This window comes from Neodiprion virginianus, chromosome 3 (assembly GCF_021901495.1).
Source record: "Neodiprion virginianus isolate iyNeoVirg1 chromosome 3, iyNeoVirg1.1, whole genome shotgun sequence".
NCBI classification, from domain to species: Eukaryota; Metazoa; Arthropoda; class Insecta; order Hymenoptera; family Diprionidae; genus Neodiprion; species Neodiprion virginianus.
Genome location: NC_060879.1, coordinates 28,426,394 through 28,453,839, shown reverse-complemented (window position 1 = coordinate 28,453,839; position 27,446 = coordinate 28,426,394). Strand labels below are relative to the sequence as shown.

The following is a 27,446-nucleotide window of genomic DNA, read 5'->3' as shown; positions in this document are numbered from 1 at the left end:
CCAAAAATTCAGTACAATCGTTTTGGTAGAAATGGTCTTTGATGAGACATATGAGAGGCATAGTATGCTAAGATATGAAACTGCAAAGTTCTTCCAAAGTTTCGGGAAAGTATAGAGCTGACTGTGAAAATATCGACTTGTCATTGTAAATAGTAATAATATAAGATGTATTAAAATGTTAAGTCTCAATTTTTCATTGACTTAGACATGTAATTTTAACAGTGCAATTATAGTCAGATACATCTTAGTTTTTTTAATTGTCTCAAAACACATATAATATAAAAATATGACTCGAACAAAAAACTAATTCTACAATAAAATTTGATAATCTCCATTAATGTTCATCAGTGTATTAGAGGAGGTTGAGATGGCTTTCAGTTTCGTGGTGCAATTGTTTGTGTGATAATTTTAAATTATGAATGTACGTAAGTATATATGTATATATGTATGTATGGATGTATGTGTGTATACAAGGGGCAACATGTATTCAGGATGCCCAAAACTTGGATAAGTAAGCATGTAATCTTTTCCTTCATAAAAATTCAAGATATCGACCATTCCTGACTGTAAGAACGTGATCCGCAAGGATAGTTAGTAATTACCTATACTGAACATGCAGCTTATAAAAGTGTAACTCGCAACTTTTCCAGGATAGTGTTAAGTTCTTACTCTGAGGAGCAGTAGATATGAATGTGTGTTGGGTATTGTTTTACGATGCGTAGATGCGGCGAAAGAAAGTCAAGAGTCGTAATATCAACTTCCATTTTGTAATTTTGTATCCCTGCATATATACTAGGGTGGTCTTTAAAAAAGGTCATTTCTGAATCATTACTCGCCTACCCCAGATATCAGCTCCAAATAATTCAAAAATATCTCCCTAATTTTTTAAGATTTTTACCTCAACTCTAACCACTCTCGCCAACAGGATGGATATCCCCGTTAAAAATATACATGTTAAATATATACTACGAATGTGTCCGAAACATGTATATTTTAAATAGGGAAATGCAAAAATGACCTTTTTAAGGACTACCCTAACGTATGCACCTTGGGAAATCAGATCAGAATTTTATATGTTGACTTTTCACAGAGGAAACTTTTCCGAACTTACTTATTACGACTTTCCAGACACTCTGCTGTATCATACTATTAACTGACTCATCTTGATATAAACCAGACTGATCACTTCTTTTCCTCATTACTAATCAGCAATGCAACGAAAAGATGTCATGAATTGCACGAAAATACGTAATCTTAAGAACTTGTAGATAGTTATGCAATTACTAAAAAATAATTATCCGATAACCAAGTTAAACTAAAGTCGGATAACATACCTAAAACCTATATGAATGAAAATTGAGAAATAGAATAATTCCATTGTTAATCTTTGTATTTCGCGATCAGTGAAATTGATGTAGCCCAACGAAGTACATTACTAAAGTTCCTTACAGACATTTCTGTAGTATTTCCCATATTTTTAAGTTTATTAAACGAAGTTTTTTTTTCTAGTATTGGCTACATTATGTTAATATTCAGTTTTGTTCTAGCAGCTATTACTGTGAGTAGTTTTAAAACTCTCCGTACATTAGATTTTATCATAATTTGATTAGTTAATTCAAATTTATTTTGCTGTGGTAATATAAACCCTTTCATTCATGGTTTTTATTTATTATCATATATTCTCATTAAATATTTTGATTAATTGCATATTATCCTCATAGTTTCATTGCCCTTGAATCATACGAGGTGCAACAACATTCTGTTACAGAAGTATACGCCAGTGGAATTTGGTCTAAGACATTGTAAATATCTGTATTATATTTAAAAATACCTATATTAAATACCTATTATATTTAAATATTACAGTCAAACATGAAACTTAAAAGTAGAAGAACCTATTCAATGACATATATCCACCAGAACGTAATATCAATAGGTCAGATCAAAAACAGTTATAATGTCATTTGCTATCCGTTCATATTTTTTATGTTACCACAAGTAATGTATGTTGCATTAAATGCTAGCGGAAGATGAATAAACACAATGAAAATATATTTGATCGACGATAAGCAGGTTCATGCCATCACGAATTTCATGTTTTTACTGTAATGACAACTAACTATAACTGGAGTTATAGACAAAAATATATTTGTATTTTTATAAAATGTTTCAAGTTCTAACTTTGTTATAAACACAGATGTTACAGTTTTAATCTAAATAAAACTGCATATATGAAACTTCATACTTGTACAATGAATTGCATATCCCATGAAATAAGAAAATTCACAATTATAATTACAATATTCCAAACTCCATAATATATAATTATACGAAGGTTTCGACCCGGTCATGCTGGCAATCGTATTAAAATGAAGAATAATATATCGTAATCAAAAAAATATTTTTTCAGAATTGTAAAACACAGACTGTTTATTTATTTACCAAGGTTGTACCATACAAAGTGTTCAAACTATGAAAAATTAACTTGTGGGTTAACTAATGTTAGGATAAATGTGAAACATATTGAACCCTTTGTATTTGTAAGTATATGATTAATATTTATAATTTTCAGATTCCATTTTTACCCTGTTTCAGAACCACAAAATTCAATTTTTCATATCTGAAACTTCCATATTATATTAGTGCTTTGAACTACAAGAATTTCAAAAGTGCACTTCAATATTTACTACACTAAAATGAATGCAACTTCGGCAGCAGATTATGGAGCGTATATACGGCAGAATAACTGTAACATTATTTAATAAGTCATTAATACGCTTTACTGTACAAGATTAGAGCATCAAAAAGCAATTAAAACTTTATGAATGTAACAACCTTAAATATTATACTTCATAATCAGTAGGTAAAAGATATTCAGCTTATTTTTGAGTTTTGTGCACAGTGGCAGTGTATGTGATTTATTAAACAGCAAGTATTACGTAATTTATGGAATAATTCAATCTTTATGCGGTTTTGTATGAATCTCGGTTTGCAGCAACCAACGACATTCTATTCAAATTTTGTGAAGGAACGTTCAACAAATAACGTTGCACAAAATAATTTCCACATCGCAACATATTAAGTCTATAATACGGATAAAATATTTAGAAACATAATACTTGATACAAATACTTCATACCAAAATTATATTCAATAACGGTCACTTATATTTCAAAAACATTGCTTACATTATATGTAAATTTGAAGGTTCTTTTTGGGGTGTTGGTGCAAGCACACAATAATCGAATAGTATAAATACTCTGGATACGATTCTTGAGTCTATCTTACATAAGGATTTAAATTATTTGATACAAATATTAACAAAATTCAGAGAGCTGCACATCTCTCCTTCAACAAACAGTAACCGATTTGTAAATTTCACGTAAAACAACTCTAAGAGACATTTCGAAACCTTTGTCTAACAAGTATTTGGTCAACATTTTCTAAGAAATTTCGAACTCCATTCTTTTTTACAATAATTATTCTGTCCGATCTAATCTGACGAACATTTTGACTAATCTCTATACGTAATATAGATATATATATATACATATACGTATATAAATAATTGTGTGTGTGTGTGTGTGTGTGTGTGCGCGCGCGTGTGTGTATATATATTTTTTTTTTTCAGAACACTATTTAAATATAGAAAGATGAAAATCTCAAATTTTTAACATTATCTATTATTTCATAATACGTTAATAATATCTGCCAACTGTATGTATCGAATGAAGACGAGTTGGCGGAAATACAGTAACTACAATTTTTTCAAATCTATCTCAAGTCTCGATTACTATAAATGGTCGTAAGAGCTTGTTACGCATACATACTACTTAATTGCAGAACAATATATATTGACTAATTTCATAAGTCTATGTCTATTTCAAGAGGACATTTAAATGCAGTGTACAGATTATTGTTAAACCTGCTAGCATAAAATAATTAAATTGTCAGATAGATACGTACTTTTTAAGACACAAATTTGAACACGCCAAAATGAATTATACGTATAACGCTACGAAAAATTTTGATCAATGCAACGGCTGCTGAGTGAGATAATTTCTAAAGAATGTTGATTAATTATCTATTTCACCATTAATTGAAAAATGCCAAATTCTCACAAACAAAAAATATGCTCACTGCATATTAATGCACCTGGAATACAATAATGATCATACTAATCAGGTTATCGATTATTACCAATATTCTGATTATGAATTAATATCAACATCATGCATTGATGACTGAATATTCAAGACATAATTGTCCCAGAATATGTACACGAGATATGTTGCACCACATAATCTTTGTAAACACATTAAATTTCTGAGAATTAATAGAGTATAATCTTATCTACATCTACTTAAGTACGCATCATTCAAATTACTGAAGATTTGCATTAAGAAAAGCCCCAAGTTAATGTTTGTTAAAAGGGTTTTTTTACTTACAGCCTCGATCAATTCAAGTCTTCAATTATTATGCAATTTCTATACGTTGAATTCACTACTAGATCACTGTTCCGTCAAAAAAAATTTGATCGTAAACGTTATTTGAGTGTGTTGTATATTTGCGGTATTTAACACCAGCAAGTGAAGGCATTATTTTTGAGTTGTTTGTCACAATATTTAAAACTAATGCAATAAACTGAGGAACTTACAGATACAGCCGAGAGATATTGACGATAATCATATACCCAAAAGCCACTGATGGCATCTGCTTCTCATGTTAAACAAGTGGCAGCAGACTACACACTAGTGACCTTAAATGTATCAGAAAGAATGTAAAAGCTGTACTACATTGATGGTAATCCTTGGTAATTGAAAAAAATCTGATCAATCCAATTTCAATTATTGAATATCGTCATTATAAGGAGCTACATTATTGGCCCAACTGAACTTTTTATATGCACTTCGAAAGCGAAGATTGATGGCAGATGGGAGCAATTAATGAAGAATAAAACGCATAACCTCGGCTGCGTCTTTAAAAAAAATGAAACAGTATTTACACCGTGTAACAGCTTTGAGAAATTAGGAATTTCAATAACGTATCTATTTAATAGATAAATAAACTAAGAAAGGCAACGGTTAATGAATATGTATCCAGTCATAGAGGTTGCCGAATTATCGAAATGAATTATAGGCCCTAATTATCATACATACAAATTAAAGTTGAACGAAAATCCTCCACTCTCCACTAGGTAATCACTTAGGAATATATTGCAGGGTCAAAATTTTCTGACTAATCAAAATTACAAAGAAAATGGCACGTGTGTTTCTGAAACACCATTTAAAAATATTCTTTATACATATATATGCAATAATAAGCAAACGATTCATTTTTAATAAAACTCTATAAACTAGGGAATCGTCAAATGGGTCATTGATATCTGAAGTCAAAGCTCACACTAAATGTTGACAGAAGTCTACATATTCTGTTAGGAGATAAAGGAGCAAGATAACTATAATTCATTTCAGTTTTTCGCTATTCTGGAATGTAAGTTACTCACCTAAATCGAATAGAGTATCAGCTATCACATGCAAAATGTATTTTAAAAAAAAAGTGGAAAATAGCAAAATTTGGAGTTACTTTTTAAAAAAATTGGCCATCGACTGGTTTAACTGTAGCCAAATTGCACTTTCCGACATTGGCAAAGCCATTTAATGATCCTGGCATTACGTTCCACTATACTCGGTGGATCACTTGGCTTCTGATTGCAATCGTCATTTCCTCCTCTTCCAATGCTGCAATTGTTATTTTGCCACTGATTTGTTTGATTGTTACCAGCCCATGAGTACAGTCCCAGTGCAGAATCGACGGAACTAACACTGTCAAAGAAAACTGGGGAAGAGGACTTTGAATCTGGATCTGTAATGCGATGATAATTGTCCGAATCTAGGCCGAGACGGTCGAAAAAAATTTCAAGCTGTGCAACTGAACGAGTTGGATGTGTTGATTTATTTGAACGAATGTTGTCATGTCGCCAGTAGCGGTCGCTGATATCCGACTTCGATCGCAATATTGGTCTGCCCCTTTCTTCTTTCCAACTATCTGAAAACCTGAAATATTCCAAAAACCAAGCTTCACAACAGTAGTTTCGTTCGGCACGACCTAGCATATTTGTCTTTGGTCTAAGTGATATATCACCCATGATAGATGACAATACCTTGAGTTTCGTGTTGGGCTGAAATCTGTTTGACTATTACTGCTTTCTGAGTCTGGTGTGTATGGTCTCACCATAGATTGCGGCGTGCAACTTTCATAACTACTTTTTCTTGATCTATCTTTTTCTGTGGAATGTTGTGTCGAAGCTCCGCTGTCTCTACGAATATGACTCCAGCAGTCCTATGATTAACAACATGTAAATTTCAGCAGTAGAAAATAAATTTCGCTCTTGCCGGAAAATTAATTTTTTGTGGAAATGTAATATTCACTTGAATTCTAGGTGGAGGCTCGCTACGATGAGTACAGTGACCAGAAGAGCCACCAGAATCTCTCGCTGTTGCTCCATGACTCAATTTGCTTGATCCTGAAGATTTCTGTGTTCGACCACCAGACGACAACACGCTACTTGCATCTCCACCTCCTGACCCCAAAGACCGTTTAATATGCCTAGAACTAAAATTCCAAGTCATCATTTTTTTTCTGAACAAAATGCAGCTGCTCAGGTAAAAATTCTCTATCCAAATTACTATCAATTTTGTTTTACACAGAATTCCTAGCAAGTGTGTATGTATGTTTATTTCCTGTTGAATCTTCCGAATTTTTTTGTATTTCTTGAAAGAAACTTAATGCCCTTATTGCGTAATAGGTTTGGAAATGTAAGAATTCTTGCACGTTTGATTTCTAGATAGTGATTCATAAAAATTTTTGTAATTAACTGATCGCTAAAGATCACCTTTGGTAGCAGCTGGCATCTCGTTTGAAGCTATGTTCCGAATAATCTGAGCTAGTTTCACAATCTGGGCAGTTATTAATCGTTTGTTGTTGCCCAGACGCTGATGGTTTAGAGGACGACTTTGATGACGAATGTGGAGATAGGGATGCACGACTTCTTGTACTGGTACAGTGAAGATCAGGAAGTGACTTATGACATACGGTTGTTTCAGCAGGCGACGAATTGCTTGATTTTTTTCCAGACCTTCCGGACGAATGGGAATGAGAATTGCTTCTACCAAATTTGAAGCAAATATCAAGTGGTACCCCATGCTAAAATTAATATACAAAAATAATATGCATACATTATTCGGTCTCGTTGGCATAGGCTTCACTCCAATATGTTGAGTAAAATCATGTAGATTCCTTTCACAATTATTGTTTTCCTGTATACTAACAAGGAACACCAGTTTGGCGTCCACCTCTGAATTGGTTGCAACTCATGTACGTAGTAGAACATTGAAAACTAAACGATACGTATGTTTTTTTACCGGCAAAAAAACGGTTCCAAGCGGTTGAAAACGACTCTTAAAAACGGGCACCCAGCGGGATGATTTCTCGATGCGCTCGACGTATTCGAATGAAACAAAGCGCTTCTATCCAAGCCTGAGAATCCAACCCCATTGGGTTCCTATCTTTGGGAGCCGCTTTCACCCATTCAAACAGTTTTTACACTCATCAAACCTAACGCGTCTTTTGGTTTTCAATACATGAGCTGCAACGAAATCGGAGGCGAACAAAAAACTGTTGTTCCTTGTAAGTCATTCAATAAATAGAAAATTAATACCCAACAATTGGACGAAGATAAATTTGTTGCAGTCGAGATTATTTCTTGTTTCTGTAGTTGGCCTTGTAGTCAATTTCCAGTAACTGTTCAACAATAATTCACGAACGACTGCAAAGTACGACTTTAAAAGAGAGTAAACGCATGACCGCTTGCAGATTTGATGGAGTGTAAGAAAGAAGGAGGTAATTCCCAATATATTGTTTTTAGCAGACATATCAGTGAAACTTTGATCATATTTCCATCTAATTGAAATTTCAACTCATAATAAAGTTTCAAAAAACAAGCATTATTCACTCGGATTCAATCAATTACGTATCACATGTGTTCAGATATTATTTAAAATAACGTCAAAAAAAGAGAATGTTCAACAAATTCCTTGCATACATTCTTCTAGAGTAGTGAGTTCGAAGGTTATTTTAACGAGCTTTCAATATAAGAAAACAAGTCGATTTGGTTCCTTTTCTTACATATCACCCCGTATTTCATGATAGAAATGACCATAACTTAAATGAGCAAATATGTACAGATGAGGAAGTAAAAGAAAAATATGTTTAACAAAGAAGCGGAAAAAATTTACAAGGTAACGATTTTATCCTTTTCATTTCAAATCTCCAATTACAACATATTTGCTGGTTAATTCGTCCCTCGAAATCGTGTAGGTATTTATCGTAAAAACGTAGCAACAATAAACTTAAATGTTGGCACGATCGTCAATCCAGCGAATCGTTCCAATATAAATTTATAGGGAATATACGCTTTTATCGACTATCGAGGGTCGACCATCTTAAAGAAGAGTTGAAAATCCCCTAGCAGAAACTCACAGAATCGCGATACGTCTAACGTAGATACAACATTCATAGAACATGCATATCAGCTGTTATACCTATAACGTTTGGACAGCAGCCCAAACAGCTCCTACGTTCTGGTTAGTGAACCTATCATATCTCTTTGTGCCCCTATCAGTAGCAGACACCCAGCTTATTTCGTGCTCTATCTACCATCCCGTAGAATCGGTCAATTATTCTTTGACGACACACGAAATTACGGCCACTTCATCACGTACTCACTCGCGCACGTGCTCATACTATAATGTACGATCACTCTAGGATATGGCAATAGATCAATGTCTACACGCATATCGTAACAGCATCGTAGGTGTCGACATGTGAACGCTTCAAGTACCTGCACACGCGCCGTACATACTAACAGAAATTACCGGTATACCGGACTATATACGATATCCTGTTTCCTGCTTCCCGTATCCGGTGTCAATCCTGTTAAGCGAGGCGGTCAAGAAATTTATCGGCCTTCGAATGCACAGACGACGGACGATATTTATAACTCGCGGGATATCGATTCACCACTTCCTTAACATTGGAAAGTAAAAAATAATTACCAAGTTGCGGTCATCTTCTCTGCAGCTGACGGATGCCGGACCTCCGGGTGAATATCTGAACTTGTCTTCTCTTGCAGCTACTCTGTTCCCTTGAGCCAGTGGCGACGGTGGTGGTGCCGTATCGGGGAAGAAAACATTCTCTTTGCTATCAGTGTTTAGAAGCCTTCTAAGCTTCGTTTGCAACTGGTCACTTCCGTTGCCACTGGGGGGACCGGATATTGTGCGTCTTTGAGGGACTGGGACTAGTCGAGGACTCTTCGGCGGCAACGTCGGCGGTGGCAGCGATCTTTGTGGGCTCAATAATCCGTCAGCTGGAAAAAGAATATTCAGGATGATTAACCATCGTTACACTCGCAAAACTTGACGAAAATAAGAATCAATTTGTTACGCTTAACGAGGTATAAGATTGTCGTATTCAAAAAAAAAATTTCGACTGAATCTGGCACGTCAATTTGGTACAATTTAATTACACTTTCTATATCATACATTATTGTTATAATATATTGCCGTAATAAAAACGGTTGGGCAAATTTCAATTTCAAGCATTTCAAACTCAATGGTACCTAAACGAAAAAAACGCTGTTATGAATTATCTTTAATTTTTGGAGTTGATTCGAAATCCGTTAATGAATGTTTGACTAGTTCAACAGGGAGCCTGCGCAGAAAAGAGTTCCGCCGCCTAACTAAATTGGTGCTTTGACATGATAGTTTTGTAAATTGACGAGATGAATTACTTGCTAAATTTGCACAAGTGAACGATCATCTCTGTAATAAATTTAGTACACACACTTGAATTAATAGGAGTTCGAGGCCATGACATAGGAAAATGACAAGCTCATTTTGTAAAGCTGCATTTAGGCGTAATACTTCGTGAAATCTGGACCTATTTCTACACAACGTGGCATGGATTTTTGACGACGGAGCATTGAGAATTATGCAAATCCAGATCGAAGAACTGTGTATCACAGCAAATTGAACAAAACAGAAGCTATGAAAGTGAATTTGAAACACGTTATATTGGCTATACTGTATTTCCAAAACGCGTCATTGGTGACGATAAAAGTAGAACCTTGTGCTTAACAGCTGCAGTAAGGAACACCGAATGCTGAAGAGGTCATCGCCACTGCAGGTGTTTTATCACTGTCGTGCCTGTTGTGCAAGGTGTAAGTACATAAGTACACAAGCACTATAATCAGGGTAGCAGTGTGCGGGGACCCAAAATCTCGGATTTTCGAACACGGGTTAGGGTCAGGTTTTTTGGCAATCGCGAAATCTTTGGCTAGTCCGAAATTTTCGGGTACCTGACCAGAAAGTAACCCATTTTACCCGACCAGATCCAGAGAATTTCAGTACCCGCACACCCCTACTGGTCAATAACAAAATTATTTCACGATGATGTGTCAATAATGCCGATATGACAGAATTCGAAAGTATATTTTTCGGTAAGCCTCTAGGCTGATTTTTTGAGAATAGAACCTCCAGAACTCACAATTCCAGACGGCTGTGGAATTGTCCTTCAGATTGTCGGGGATTTCGGAAATTACAGAAATCCGAAATTTTTTAAAATCTCTGTTCACTTTCAGAATCCCGGTATTTTTAGAGAAGTGAAAATAACCGTGACCATAATTTTCAAAAACTCGGTAATTTTCGGCTAACTCGAGATTTTCGATAAGCTCGAAATTTTTCGGTAACTCTAGATTTTCGGGTACCCAAAATTTTTGGTTAATCCGAAATTTCCGAGTACCCAAAATTTTCGGGTATACGAACCGAAAGTAATCCATTTTACCCCACCTGACTCGACCCGAAGAATTTTGCTACCGCACATCGCTAAAGCAGGTAAAGATTCGCCTATGCATTGAGTTCTCTGTACTGGAGTACACTCTTATTGTCAAGTACAAAATTCAAGATTTAGTTTAAGACGTCGCTGCTACCAGTACCACTTCATATTTCAGAGATACGTGATACATACGACGTTAATTGATGTGGGGAAAAAAAAACCAAGAAATTTGTTGGGGTCGATAATTTCTGGGATCGAGATTGTGATCAGAATTGAAAAAGCATGACAAGACTCGTAGTTTCATTCAAGATGACAAGAGTACATTTAATCACCACGTGCCGTGAATGTTATCGTTTCATACCGCATTGTATACAAGAGATCACAACGTATGACAGGACATCGATTTTATTGTCTAATGTCGTAATGGGAAATCTGGCGGTATTCGTAGTACATAAGAGACGCATACTCGAGATTTCGATTATAAGCTTACTGCGGCATATGTCGTTATAAGCAAGTGCTAATTGAAGATGAGTTATTGATGAAATGATAAATGATAGTTGTTTTATAACAATTACATATCAGATGAACCTACGTAATATAGACAAGTCGAAGACATACGTGACACTATGTCCACCGATTTTCCCCCATATATTTACCTACACACGCGTACATGTATAATACGTGCATTGCCACCGACACATGGCTAATTCCAAGCCTGCCAGTACAACCGATCGGTTTATTTACGCGTAGCCACCGCATGCTGCGTTATATAGTCTCCCAGCTGCCGTTTGTATATACATATACACACAGGAAGAGACCCTGGCATATCAGTTGACAGTACAAACAGCAGCCTTATACCAGTTGGCTCGAAGAGAGCCAATTCCTTTTTATGGATCTCCGCCACATTCTTTTTTTTATCAATGCTTTTACTCGAGTTAACATTATCACACGTTCACGCTAAAGCAACTCCCTTTCTTACGTAAATATTCTCACCTTACACGTTCTGGATGATTACATGCATTGAAATCTGTATTTTTCTCACTCACTTTCAGATTATTCCAAAACCAAAATTCTATCAAATTTTTTTCTTCACCGCAACAAGTTGCGAGCTTAAAATTGGACGTGAGTTATAGAAGTGAGTTCTCGAATCACCCACTCTGGGATTCAGATAAGACTTGATGACTCAAAATCATCCTTTGTACACTACAATGAAATGTCATGTACGTAAGAAGGAAGTAGGTTGTATGAAATAATGGCTTACGTCTATCCTGGTCGTGACAATTAGACCAACAACACGGGGGTGTCAGCGGTGTTGGAAGTTGTGGAGAAGTTGGTTGAATGGTACAGGTTCCGGCGTTGCTACACTTCCGCAAAAGTCGCGGTGGTGCCCCGGGCGCGGTTAACTGTGAAACTTGAAGGTGACCGCTGTTTTTCAGCTCCTGTTTCCTATCCAAAACCGTTTCGCTCTTCACGTAAAACGCCTTGGACTCTTGAAGCAGCTCTACGGCGCTTTTCCTCTTTCCTACATACAAGTGGAAAAATCAATCATACAAGACATTCAGCGCTTTTCCTCTTTCCTACACATATGAGAGGAAAAAAAAACAATAAAATAAGACACTCAGCGCTGAATTGGTACTGTCAACATAGAACCGAACTTGCGTAGACGACCGTGGATTTTCCCACATCATATCAGAACCATGACTCAAAACGCTTCTCGTTATTACAAGGATAGTTTGTCGCACTAAACAATGCCACTAAACTAAAATAGAAACACAAGGCACGTCTTTGTGTCCCGTTTTCTCCATGCAGTCTAGGAATCCACCCAGCTAGAATTTAGGGGTTCTGGGAACAGCAAGGGGTGTGACAGATTGTTTATGTCACTCCGTTGGTATATCTGTCCGTCTGCGATTCAAATGTACACGCATTGCACGATACATCATCATTTTGAAAGCAAAGCTGTCGCTAAATGTGTCACCCTCCGTGATATGAGGTTCCTGCAGATAAGAATTCCGGTGAAAATTAATGTCGGTAAATATTTTGGAGGCTTATTTCTAGAACGGAGGAAGTCTGTCGAATCATTCGTGCAAATTTGTCTAGGTCGCGGGTATCTATTTATGAATATAGATAGGCGAGGAAAATGTGTATAGGCACATGTAACCGTTAACCGGGTTTTGTGCCGGACATTTTCCTCGAGAGGCCGTGGGTCAACGATAAGAAACGGTTGATAACCTAACTTGGACGGAAGGGTATTAAATGATAATCAGATACATGTACTTGGGGCGTACAATACTTCGATAAGTGTACGTACACAACTTATTTTCATGCCAGAACCACAGACTATGGTTACCCAGGAGTCGAGATATTTAAGGTCATACCACGCAGTATTTCAGAAAAGTGTAATGCAGCTTGAATATTTCAAGATCTCACTAAAAGGCAAATTGAAATCTTAAGAAAGCCATGCCATAGCTGGGTGGGGGTAAGAAATCAGAAAAACGGAAAATCAGAATGTCCAATATTCCGAATTTAGTAAACTCGAATAACAAATATGAGAGAACAGATACTATCAGAAATTTTAAGTCCCGAATGGTGCCGAATAAAAAGCCGCAGCTTAGCTAAAATGTATTTAGTAGAGGGCTCTGTTATTCGAACCCACTTACTTCAGAAAACGTTAATCCAAAAATTCAGAGATGCAAAATTTAATAATGTATAGAATCAATATTCCAGAGAATGAATTTGTAGAAAGTTTCATATTCTCGAATTTCCGAATATTATAAAAGTAAAAGTTTGAACTTCATCATCTAGAAACTGCGGAAAACAGATATCCAGAATGTAGAAGGGTCATTATTCAGAATCGTACAATTTCACATTCCGAGTCTATCGAGCTAATCTATTTCAACTTGTAAAATGTTTTATATACGGAATCTAACAAATTCTGCAATATTTTTATCTCATTGAAAGATTGAATACGACTTTAGGTATCATCAACTTATATTTCTTGGCTTCTAATATGATACGAGTTATTGACTCTTCTGCTATATTGCGATTCTTTATTCTGACGATTCTGATATACTGCAATTCTATATTCCGAGCCTTCTATGAGATTACTACTCGGAGTTTTAACCGTTCCGATTCTTGATCCTTCGCATTTATAAATTCGAATAGATGAAAATTCTACTTTATGATCCATCTCTAGGTTATTTATTTGTGTTTATGAGCAATCGCATTTCCCTTAAATTCTATAACTTCAAATTTCGATACTTTCATATTCTATTTCCATTATTTTTGGCTTCATGAAGATTCACCACTTTGTTCTCTCGTGATTGTGAGTTTTCGATAGATTTATATTCAGAATTCTGACCATTCTGATTTTTGGTTTTTCTGATTTTTTACTCGCACCCGCTATAGCTTATTGTTATACAGCAGGATCGTAAAATCTGCATTGCCGAACATAGGTATAAAGTACATGCTTCACAAAATCCTAACAAGAAATCTTGGTCTGTCCATGGAACGGTTGTTCAACTTGAAAAACTCGTATCAAATTCTACTATACATATACATAGCGTAAATTAGGCGGTTAGCTCTATCGTTAATAGATAACGAGGTTGTGTAGGTATGCAATCGCTGACGGTGACATCTAGCTTTAGATTGAAATGCATAACAGTGAATTAAAGAAAGCATTCGTCAACAACCAATGTTTTTAGTTGTCATTTATACCAAAGTTGTTTCGAACTATGAACTTGACATTTTGTTTTCACCTCGTTTAAAACTAATCCTCGTTTCATCGCCGCGTGTAAACTGTTTCACTAATTGTAAATACAAATAATAGGAAAAGAATGAATGTTCAGCTACTTAGATTCCAGTTATAGGAGAAACTTTAATGTACAATGTAAATTGTAAATTATAAATTATAAATTGTCATGGTATTCTCACCCGCGTAATCACCCTGGTGACGGTTACTTCTGACGTAGAGGGTGGTCGCCAGCTGGGGTTGCTGATTCGTTTGGGCCGTTTGAGTCGGCTGCATGACCTGCGTGTCCCAGTATCCCCTGGTGCCAAAGCTATTGACACCCGATTGCTGCGACGGCAAGGTTTGCTTGCACGGGAGTCTAGCCATGGCGGTCATCATTGTTTTTTTCTTTGTCTTTTAAGGTATTTTTTTTTTGTCTTTCTACTTCAATAGAATTTTCCGCTCACCGCATCGACCTGCACTCCGCTTTCAACCGCGCAACGCTTCAGCCCCATTTCCGCGCTATCTTCTGCCCCCTGAAGCATATAAAAAAGTTCAAAGGATTTAGAACAAATAGAATATATATATAGTGTGCGCTGTGTGTAAAAGAAAAGAAGATATAATCGGACTAATGTAATGCTATACGTAATCAAAATACGAACCCTTGGATTTTTACCTCGATTTTTACACAAGTTTCTGTGATAAAATTCAAAACCAAGAAAGATGGGATATTTTTTTCTTTCTTTCTTTTTTTATATAATACTAGTTCATATTCGAACAAACAACTTCTAGTCGAGGTCAACCATAACTGTAATAGCCTCTAACTATAGGTAGGATAATTTTCTACCAATTTCCTGAATTGACCGATTATGTACATTACACCTACGTGCCTGTACACATACGACATATGTATATCTTGTGACGCACGATGACGTAGATCATATAAATTGGAGCGGAAAGTCGGTTGTTACAGAGAGTTACGGCGAAAGAATAGAATTGCGGGTGAATCGCGAAGAGGTGGTATACACACGTATATGGGATTGACTAAAAATTCATGCCCATGCGAATTGTCGTTATGGTCAAACGAGCAAATGGGTCAACGAGTACGGATTGAGCCAAGGAAGAAAGACGCGCGAACGAACCAGTTATTATTATACATCCCATTGTCGCCCACCAAGGCAAGCTGCCAAGTATTGAACAATCTTTTAAAGTACCCTGTGCTATATATTATTTTATATTATACATATCTAACAACTGATGATATTCTCGAATTATAGAATGCTGACGTTTTTCTAACCGCGACAAACGGTATTTATGTTTACGATTGTAATCACACTTGAAGCAGGTGAACGGTAAGTCCGATTAACACGGTGAGAGATGGATCCCAGACATACCTATACAAATGACGTACGTATACATGTATAAATGAATCGAAATTGGTTATACCTAGGACGAAAAGCTGTTTTCAAGTTTTAGGCTGTTTTATATTTTTCCATCTAAGTGAAATTTTTTTATCACACTTTTCAGCAACGTATATTTTATAATACACATTCGCTGTCAACGGCGCGCGAAGCGACAAACTTTTCTTTTTTCACCTGCACAGATCCGTAACGATGACGTAATGCAACCGTAGAAAATTGTCTGGAGAGAAACGAGGGAACTGTTTGCAATGAAATTAAGGCTTCAGAGATTCGTGCGAATAAACGGCTACACGTGATCCACCTGTACAGGAACGCACTTCTGGCGTCAACTGCGGTTGTCACGAAAGGAAAAGACGGGGAATCAAACGAGAGGGAATAAAAGTGAATTTGAAAAAATCGACGAAGCGTACGTACCGGCATGTCAAAGTACGTAGGAATAAAGGGAAAGAGGTACACAACCGCAAATATTCAACGTGTATGTATGCGCGTACATTGTACGATGTAGTTCACGTCAATTGCACGACAAGGCCTCCGGGATGCCGGATTTCACACGCTCAACGCACGACAGTAAAATGGGTATATCTCGACAGAGAACGGTATACGTTTCTGTGAAACAAGTCAGCAAAACGGATGCAGGCGTCGAATTCTCAACGACGCAACTTCGCGGCTGTATATTAGACCATGTACGATTATACAGATGCGTCGACGGCATTTTATGAAGTTCGTCTGAAGCACCAGAGAAACGAACGCCTAACTGTGCATATTCGATAACATTTTTCTTGCAATTAGTGCCATGTGGTTATTTGGCACAACGAACGAGGTGAAATTCAATCCAGTTAACACAGAGATCCGAAAGGCGTGAAAACATTCCTGAAAAGAAATCTGCATTCTCAACTCGTCCGTCAGACGCTATTTTTTCTTTTAGTTTTTGTTTAATTGGATTTGGCATGGAATCTGAACATCAGTACTTTTAATCTGTACTAATTCGCTGTTTATTCTTCAACTATCAGAGCAATATTAATATGCGTAAAAATTTCACACACGCCATATTTTTACGGAGTCCTGAATTCGATTGCAAGGTTTCCGTTTAAACTCACATTCACCGAAACTCAATATCCGCACCTCGTGAATTTCAAATTGATGTAATGCATACCGATACAGCGTTCAAAAGCGTGATCCGATTCGTATCGAAAAAGTCATACATTATTTATTCGTAATCAGTATGTCGCATCACTTTCATTATTTTAGTTACTAACGCAGAATCCATTGTTCCAAACAATACCAGGAACGAATGTATTTTTTTTTTCTTGTGCTGTACTGCATAGAAAAAGATTGGACGCAACCAACTGAATCTGTTGTTGTGAGCACGGAAATAAGAGATTTATTCAACAACTGAAACTAAATATCAGCTGATACACCAACACCGTTTCTTGTCCAAACAGATGTTTGACTTCATTCTCGGATACTTAGTTTCCGTAACTGATAAACAATGATCTACAAATTCGCGACAGTAAACTCAGCTAAAATCCGTACTACCGATCTTTCGGCTCCGTGTATAATGTACCTCCGAATACGCGGATTGCCTTTTTTATCCAAGACCCGCGACCAGCCAGCCAGCCCATCTGTTACCATATGCAATAAATTTGGTTTATACGATTACACTGCACATGCGTTTTCCTGCCCTAATTTTCATACCTCTCGGTGTGGTTGGGATATGTAGGAGATTTGTTCCATCTGAACCTGCAATGCAGGAGCACAAGAGACGAGAAAAATAAACTTTATCACCGCAACACCGATAGTTGTAATGCCGGTATATCCTTTATTCCGCGGTGAATTCGATACTGCCTGGCAGGAAAGACTCCACGTACGTACGTTTAACGGGACCATCAGCGGAGGACAATCCTCCGAAGATTTAAGTGAGTCTAGTCAGGACTCGACTGAAAGGCTTTAGGACCGGCGTTCGCGGGCGACAAGTGCATGCGTTGCGTTTACATACAGCAGCTTATAGCTGGTTTCACAGAACTAAGGCCGGAATAACAATTCTAGTTGCGCTGAGAATTTATTCAAACGAATGCACGCGTAGGCCAGGAATCCCGACGTTCCGAGCTCGCAGCAGCAGTTGGTTGAGCAGGCAAAGCCCGCGATGTCGGTGTTCAACTCTTGCATTACCTACCCACTGCGAAGCCCGTGACAGAGAAATTATACTGGTAAATAGCGTATACGCAATTGCGAGGATCGCGGGGTGAAGGAAACGGTCATTGGACAAAAAAATTATACTGCTTTATTCGAGCCGTTTTCACATTGACCGCGCAATACTGCAGCCGAGTTAATATCAAGTGTCCGATTATATTAGTTTATACTTGAATAAATTGACAATAGCCGTAGATTATTCTGTAGAATAATGGGAACGCAGGTATTGAGCGGTTCAAACGAACTATGAGACTTAGGAAACCAGGCGCGTAAAGATGTGTAAATTCGACGGGAAACGTGTAACGTAATAAATAAAATATGGGGAGAAAATTATAATTCAATGGAACTGATTGATTAAAATCAATATATACTGCGCCCGATGCCAGCGCATGAGGCTTTTGTCAAATATAACGCCACTCGAAGCTTCCATTTGACGCAGGGATTTCGAGTGGTCCTTGATCCGGAGAGGGACGAGGAGCTCACTGTTGACACAATGAGTCGATTCAAGTTTTTCATTAATATATTTTCCAACCACCGGTGTCACTTCTCGAGTGAAAGGATCTGCTTGCGGGTAGTGACGAATCGTCTAATTATATTTACCGTAATTCCAAATGACCGATCAATGATCATAGATACGACAAGTCCTAATTGAACGCCGAAGTTGAATTATAAAAACAAAGAATGCGGGAAGTTCAAATTTTCGAACTGTTAAACTTGATGACATATTCGTAATCTGAGAGCGCATCTAATCAAATAATAGACGCTTCAAGATTGAGTGATCAATTTTTTATGATTTCCAACAATTTCAATAATGGTTATTTTTTTACAATTTTTGTCCAACACACACGCACACGAGGAGGCGAGTTATTCGGACATGAAATTCAATACGATTCTAAATACACATACAGATATACAGGAGGTGTTATCTATTCACGGAAATGATCACCGAGCACATGCAACCCAACTCTTGTCTACAATAATACCGCGGTAAGTCTGTTACAGTAGCGGGAACCGTTTCCTTTCAAGATAAACTCCCTGTACACGTATTGCTTTAACGAAAGGATGTACGCACTTGTATTTGCAAGTTGTGTTGGAAGCAGAATATCCAAAGAACCACAGGACACTCGAGGTATCGAATAAGAGCAATTGGATGCACGTTCTTAAAACGCAAGGCGAACAGTAAACAGCTTTATCCAAGTTCCAAGTAGAATTATTGAATTTTATCGGTTTTGTTAGTTACGTAAACAAATGATGACCTCGATTTGATAATACAATCATAAAACTTTGTTCGCTGGTAATTTTCTTTTAATTGAAACGAAAATCTCTATTCTGTACCGTGTAACTATTTACTGCAAGCCAGTCGCGGCTGATCGCCTACTTATAAAATTCCCACCACGTGGGTGTCCACCTTCTTGTCATGTCTGCTAGAAGATAGGTTAACACACGTATAAATTACACTGGTCTGTTCCGAGTGACGAGTACGAAGTGATTTTCAACCTGAAACGGGAGTGCGGATTGCATTCGTGCGAGTATTTACTTTGTTATTTACAAACGACAAGGTAGGCGTACAGATAGATAGATGGATGGATGGATACAGGTACGTTACGTGTCCCTTTATTTTTAAATCGATCTAGCCGCGCACCTTCACCCACAAAAATACCCCCTAAGCATTAAATATTTATACGATAACGACAAGATATACGGTACAGGCGGCTTCAGGCGTATGCATTTACACGTTTACTGCTGCAGCACAAGACGGGATATCACGAGTACACCTACGCTGCAACGTCGAGGTCAGAAAAGAGAGAAGTAAAAAAGGAAAAGAAAGAGAAGAAAAACTTCTGTAAGTTTATCGAACGCTTAGGCTGCGAAAGGTTGGAGGCAAAGCCGTCCATTGGCCGGTTTTTCGTTCCGAAACCAGCAGCGAAATGCGGGTTTAAACACACCTACTCGATGTATGCCGAACATGTATTTTATTGGGATATGCACGGCGAAGCGTGTGCTGGGTTCGCACAAATGTCGCACCCTCCTACCAAAACGGTGACCTCGTGTAAAAAAGTCATGCTAAAGGGCAAGTTCGGGTCGAGAGTCGAGGGCGTTCGACACAGAAGGGGATTTGCTTTTCGGCACTGTGATATTTTTATTCCACTCACGTGACAGCGTGCAATGAATTAGTTAAAATCGAAAACTAAGTATCTAATATAGAAATCTTCGTTGCCTGCGGCCATGAGGTCTTCGTTAACGTAAAATATTTTTAAGATACAGCGTACGTTGAGTGTACTACTTAAGGGTTAATTGAAACTTTTTCTTCAATCCATATATGGCTAATAAACGGATAGACGCATCTTACTCGCAATTATTAAGGCCTTTCTTACGCGTGCCGAAATGTGCCAAGACATGATAATACGCACCCACACGATTCTGGTCTGTACGCTGTTTGGCCGAAAGTACCTTACAGTAACTTGAGCCACGATTAGAGAAGTCGCGAGCTTAAAACATGATTATGAAACGAAAGAGGAAATGAAATTCAGAATACCCGTAGGAAAGTTTTTCGGGAATTTGATGGAAGCAATTTACGCAATATACATACATAACTTCACAATCGATTCTCGCGGTATTTTACGCGTCAATGAACCGGCACGTGGAGACTGCTGAACTATCGCAATCTGATCGCTAACGAACATAATCTATTGCTTTGTCAACAAAAGGTTTGCACCGGCAATACGATTTTGTCGATGCAGCAGAGTATCGCCGTTGAACAAATAGTATCATATTTTTTGATTGATCGACAAAGTCAGGTGGAAATACACAATTTGTTATATTACATGTATAAAGGAATTTGATTATACGCTGTGCACGTTATACTTGGTTAACCAAACTTTTTACATTCTAATTTGTCACCCAGAGCCTTGATTTTTCTTCTTCTCAATTTTTCATAAACTGCATAATATTATCTTGACTTTGGAACAAGTGATGTGGTAATAGTATATAAGGTATTCAACGTACAATTCCGAATATACTACTCGCATATACTTTTGTTTGAAAAAAATGCCGAATCGATTTTCCGTTACTTTAAAAATACGAGTCCGTGGAATACGGGCTTGTACTCAAGTTGAGGATAATATAGCTTCGCAGATTCGGGCAAAGAGTGATCATGACACGACTTCGTAGTTGCGATAACGGTTCGCTCAACGAAACGGATAAGACGAAGACACGATCTCTTGTCGCGGTGTGTCGAATAGTAATTATTGATTTTCTCCCATACTCGGAATCACCTTATAACGTAGGCGTTGAATTTACGTATAATATGAGAACCGCGTGAGACATGGAAACGGCAACGTCATATACCCAAACTGTAAATGTGCTACCTGCCTGAGTTATTACCATAGGTATACTGCACGTGGCACGTATATTGTAGTATATCGTATATTGTACATTGTTCAAAGAACTGTACAAGTCCCTATGGCTCCATATTCAATTCCATTCACATGCCTATAATAACACGTGCATAGCGACAGAGGCAAGGTATACCTGCGGCAATTAAATGCAGATACAACGAATGAGGTACGTGACAGATGCGTGCAAGGCGCATTACCATATATTCGTGAGAAAATAATATGCTTTTATGGATAGAACAAATTAAGTTGGAATAAATTTCGTTCACGCTTTATTTGACAAGACATTATTACACGTCTACATAATGCCGATACTTAACAGTCGTTACGCCCGCGCAATAACATATCCAATGCTAATCGCCTCTTTCACGGAATGTTAATCCATTTTTCATATTCCTATATTGACTGATCGTTTATACCTATTATTTGATTATCGCCAGGTGTAGCTGCATATATATATTTGAATATTATACATCTGACAGATGTCTATAATTATAGTCAAAGAGTTTACCAAGTGCAGTTAATGGACGAAGGATAGGGAGTGCCTCGTATTATATGCTCGGACAGTAGAACTCGAGTCTAGTAGATAGAGGAGCCGCACGTAGTGTGTATTTTCGTAAGTCCAGCCGAAGACAGCTTCAGGGAAAAATAGCGTATAGATCATTTCTTCCATAATCGATAGAATAACTAATTTTGTGATACACGAGCTTGTATAACCAATTTTGCTGTAAATAATCTCCGGGTTCATTTTATAATTTCGATTATAAATTTTCTGAATATACGTTAAGTATCACGAGCCGCTCCTTAAATACGCTTACATCGTGATTGGAAAGCTATCGTAATAAATTAGTACTTATAGGCTCACCCGTAGTCTGGATTGTCAGTTAAAATTGACACGGGCAAAAACTCAATTTTACAGAAACTCGCGCAATATTAATTAGTCGCTTCTATGTAATGTCAATGTTTCAAAATTATTTGTAGTGTAATTATCTTAGAAAAGACCGAAACATGTACCTACGCCACAAAATTGTAAAGTATTTTTTTTAATTCGGGGACTGATAAAAAATTTTGTCTACGCACGACAGTTATTTAACCATAATTATTGACACTTAAATGATTATTTAGAGTCTTTGAACGATGATTTGTGTGCAGTTACTAAGGCGATGTTTTTCTTGATACAACCCTTTAATTAATAGGGGACAGTACGTTTTGTTTACAACCCTATTTCTTGCACGATATGGAACCGTTATTTATCATCCTAGCAAAAAGTGGGACTATGCGTGATTAGGCTTAATACCTACAAATATAGCCATATATAACGCACAGCACACTATACAAATATTGTAAACTTTGCCGACGAAAGAAAATTCTGCGCTTGTAATTACGGCATACAACTACAATCGGTTTGTCAAAACCATGTTCATTTCTTTCTTTTTTACAGATTCTAGCGTCGAGGTTCCAATTTTTTTTTTTTCATTATTATGTAATAATACGGTTCGGGCAGACCGATATTCTGTTGTTCATTGTTTAAACGATTACAGGCATTTCCCGTAATTCAATTTCGCGTCTAACAAAACCATAGCTAATGTTCTTCATACATTTGTTACAGTATCCGTAGCAATTGAATTCGTTTTGCATCTTAAGCGTCTATCAGCCTTAAGCCTTACAGCCTTAAGCCTGTATGCCTCTGTTTCGGCCATCGGTCCCTACAGAATGTCGTATAACGGTTTCCTCGATGCTTTTCTAAACGTTATTAGACTCCGTTTCCAATGTTATAAATTTTGCCGTACATAAATACACGCGTAACATAACCAGGCGATTCAAGACGTGTACAAAAAGTATTTCATAATTTTCCACAATGCTTCCAGTACTCTGGAATGCTTTTCGAGCTGCTAACGTAACGTAACTTTTGAAATTACGTTCTTAGTTTTTAAAGTCTCTGTCATCTTTCCGTGCAAGCTTCTAGGTACCTATAATGTTTTACTTCGTCGAATCTGTCGACTAGATTCACTGTCACGGATCAGAGTTCATGGTTCAGACTGCTGCAGATACGGGATATCGAAAACGAGAAAATATACCGTTCGCTGAAGATTGAGCAACCGAATGCAGTAATTGAATCAAACGATGTCACTGTATCTAGGCGTGCAGTGGCTATCGCTTTCTATGGAGTTACGAGTGAAAAAGAAAATGAACCAACCGCTGCAACTTGAAAAAAGACAAGTTCCAGTTCAAACACAGCCATTGTTAAAAATTTGAATTCTATATGGAAATCTTTTTGCCTAACTGGAGCCCCTGCATCAGCAATCATCGTTAATAATTACCAAGCAATTATGAATTCGTTATAATAATTTCACTCGACGTTGACCCGGAAAATAATTATGTCAATTATAAGGTCTCTTTCTATAATTAGGATGAGTAGTGTTGCATTTTTTTAATGTTCTTTGTATAATAAAATTCCCGCTGCCTTGTAGAAGAATTAAGCAATCAAAAGTATACAATCAACAAGACAGTACGATCTTATTTTACAGCACGATCTATCATATATGTATATATATAAATATATTGCTAGAAAGAAACCTAATTTCTTAGTGCATGAAAATTGGTTCTTCTCGTCAGTAATTAATTAAGATGAATGTAGATATGCTGACATGTTTTAATATTACGCTCTGTTTATATAGCGCGTATATGATGCAGGAAACAATGTAAGTTAATTTATGATTATAATTTATTCTCACCATCTTTTTGGACTGTGCCAGTAACGTTATATACCAAAGTGCCGTGATAATGCGTAAATGTACAAAGGCGAAAAGGTGTTGAAGGAAAAATAGAGCCTCTCGCTTTGTTGCTTAAAACACTCGTTTCCGTAGCCCGCAAGTTACTTTAGACCTAATTACCGACATTCCACAGTTACTCGAACCGATATTAAGTGAATTGTCCAATTTGCTGGACCTTTACGTATCAAGTATCGAGGAAAATACGAGAAAACTACGGAAGCAGACATCGTCCGCAGTTACGGTGTTACTTTATTGATTAAAGTGGGCTCGACCTCCAAGCACGTGCTTCGCTCCCTTCAGTCCCATAACCATTCATCAAAAGTCCCGCACGACACACGCGAGGCTCGAGCTCCCTAGCCCGGTGCTTCTTGGATCAAGGTAGAATTCACCTTATATTCACGATTTAGCGGCGTCGAAAGCTCGTAGCTTCCGACACATTTCCCGTCGTACGTTCTGGACGTCTTCGCGTTATAGTTCTCTGTAATCCTTTCATGAATACTATAGACTTTTTTATTTTCTATTTTAGACTAATAAAACCCATCTGCTGTACTCTGTGCTGTATATATACATATATATAGGGTGGTATTATACAGTGGAACGCGCGTTAATTTATTAGATGGAGGGGGAATCCACATCTGCTTTTACTGCTCGGGTGACATGTGAATTCAAACACATTTCATATTATGCAGATCAATTTAAAATATATTCAATCGAAACACTGACACTACACAGAGGTATCGGGCGTACCAATTATTATCGTTGCTATTGTTGTACGTGTATGCATACCGGCAGAGTGAGCGACGACGCGTTTTAATTTGATACAATTGAATCTTACTCAAGTACATTATAATAACTGCATAGAGAGTTTTCATACACAGATATACGAAGAGGTTATAACTTTATGATCATACGATGAATTGGAGCAGAACAATATGTTGCGAATGACTCGCACGAACATTATAAATCATAATTGTTGTCAATTAATGTACGCAAACGTTGCATTTCAATTCTATTAATTCGTTGAAAAAAATATAGTAAATAATAAATAACTCTATCAAAAACTTTGTACATAACTTTTCGACAAATTTTCTTCATTTGGATGGTTACCTATGCAAATACAATTAATTTACCGGGTCAATGTTTCTCAATTTTCTACGATAGACGTATAATGTTTTGTGAACGTAAAACTCCTCATTCTGTGTGCTTGCTGTAAATATTTGATCGCTATTTCGGGGTTTCTAGGGTATAATCGAGGGTATAATTTGTGTTCAGCCTGTAAACCGAGAAGACGATCAAGATTACTACGAGTCTCCGGATCAGCTGTTGATCCTCGATCGAAATGCGTATAAAAGATGATAGACAAAGATGCACAAATTTTTTCAATACACGTCATATGAACTAGAGGTTCTTGTTGACTAAGTAATCGACGTTTTCGAATCCATTAGCCCTTCTCCGTTCTTAACAAGTGTAAATATGTACAATCGGCAGAGCGAATAAATAGATCAATAATTGTTAGGACAAGGCTTCCAAAATGATTAATCTAGACGTTAGATATTCGCCCTGTATAATTAAAAAGCCGTAATGATTGTCAGTACCGCTTTGCAGTCCTTCGACGTCTCGTTTAATAGCTGAGCAAAAGCATTTATCGACGCGTGATAATATTTTTAATGCATGTAGAATATAAATATAAGGGACGGCTGTCCCGGGCAATGAGCTGCCGAATTCGCTGCTCGAAAATTATACAAATTACGTGTAACGGATGTAAATCCAATATCATTCTAAGATTGGTAGAAATTGCACTCTGAAAGCACCGACTTCATGGTAATAATTTAAATTATGAGAACCGTTGGTAAACAAAAAAAATAACAGCATGTTGCAGAGAGAATGTCTGAGACGAAGAATGCCTAAGCCAACTATACGTATAATAGTAATTACAGTTATTGATACAGACAAATCTATTTCTCGGGCATATGAACGTTGCTGAGCTGAGCAGTTTTCTTTTTTAAGGCAAAAGAGACAATTTGCATTGATTTAAACACGAAGATCCGTATTGTTCGTTCGATATTTTCCTTTAAGGATTGTATGAATTGCCAGTAAACATCCTTTCCAAATGCCACGGAATTCGTTCCAACTGCAAATGCAACTAACGATTTTAGCTAAAAACAATTTGAAATCGAAACGACGATGTTAATCACCGCAAAGGATATGACAAGTTTGAGAAGATCGCACAACACGTTGATAAACTGGAATTTTATCTACTGCGTCTTCGTTGAATTTAACGTGATGTCATGCCAGCAGGATTTAAGTTTATTTGCAAAATCTGGGCGAACGAATATTGTTTACTCTTGCAAATCCTATACATGTACAAACACGTTCATCGTAGTAGAAACGTTCGTCCATTTGAATAGTCTCAGGAATAAGAGATTACATTTTACCGTTCATCATTCAACGGCTCGAAATATCGGTTGCGAGAAACTTTGCAGAAATATTAATGGAACCGACGGCCGTCTTGCAAACAGGTAACTGCACGGAATTAAAAATAACGCCGCAGCAGTAGAGCGAGACACACACTCAGGTATACTCTCATCCCTGCACAGAAGGACAGTGTGACATGTGATTTTATATCGGGTTTTTGAACATCCTCGGTACAGCCGCTGGGCTCGTTGAACCGTAAACCTGTATCCGTCACAGAGACGAAGGCGTAAAAATTAATACAAAAAAACCGTCTGAATCCTGGATATTACTTACAACTGGTGCGGCGGCGTCAGCATAACTCTATTAAAAATAATGCACAGGTATAGACACGTTCACTGCACCCACGCACACGGCTCCGATGCTAATCGGACATATTACAAAACCGATACAAAACTTCGCCCGCAATGCAACAGACCTCAAGGAGCCCTCGAAATCAACGGGTTTGTGTTCGGCTTTCGGCCACTGTGGTCCGTTTGACATAATTTATTTGGTGACCCCACGACGGCTGCTTCGGGACTTTCAAGGGTGGGGGGCTTGCTATGTGTGCGTATGAAAAGTCATTGTGTGCGTA

At 37.3% G+C, this 27,446-nt stretch overlaps 1 protein-coding gene and 1 long non-coding RNA gene across 5 annotated transcripts; one reads left to right on the top strand and one right to left on the bottom strand.

The window, feature by feature from the left end:
* Positions 1 to 537: 537 nt before the first annotated feature.
* LOC124299742 (serine/arginine repetitive matrix protein 2) lies at positions 538 to 27,410 on the bottom strand. 4 transcript variants are annotated; one of them, XM_046753076.1, is made up of 9 exons: positions 27,149 to 27,406; positions 15,088 to 15,156; positions 14,824 to 14,999; positions 12,155 to 12,415; positions 9,117 to 9,427; positions 6,896 to 7,206; positions 6,432 to 6,615; positions 6,164 to 6,342; positions 538 to 6,056 (listed from the first exon to the last, which is right to left on the bottom strand). In XM_046753076.1, the coding sequence occupies exons 2-9, from the start codon at positions 15,090 to 15,092 to the stop codon at positions 5,615 to 5,617; spliced, it is 1,869 nt and encodes a 622-aa protein (XP_046609032.1). In that variant the 5' UTR covers positions 15,093 to 15,156; positions 27,149 to 27,406; the 3' UTR covers positions 538 to 5,614. The 4 variants fall into 4 exon arrangements, with proteins under 4 accessions (XP_046609032.1, XP_046609031.1, XP_046609029.1 ...); XM_046753075.1 differs by having other exon boundaries at positions 6,432 to 6,609; positions 14,824 to 15,156; positions 27,149 to 27,410; XM_046753073.1 differs by having other exon boundaries at positions 14,824 to 15,156.
* On the top strand, positions 15,586 to 17,700 carry LOC124299779 (uncharacterized). The gene is made up of 3 exons (XR_006907060.1): positions 15,586 to 15,810; positions 15,898 to 16,027; positions 16,148 to 17,700. It is a non-coding gene; the product is annotated as an uncharacterized LOC124299779 (long non-coding RNA).
* Positions 27,411 to 27,446: the final 36 nt, after the last annotated feature.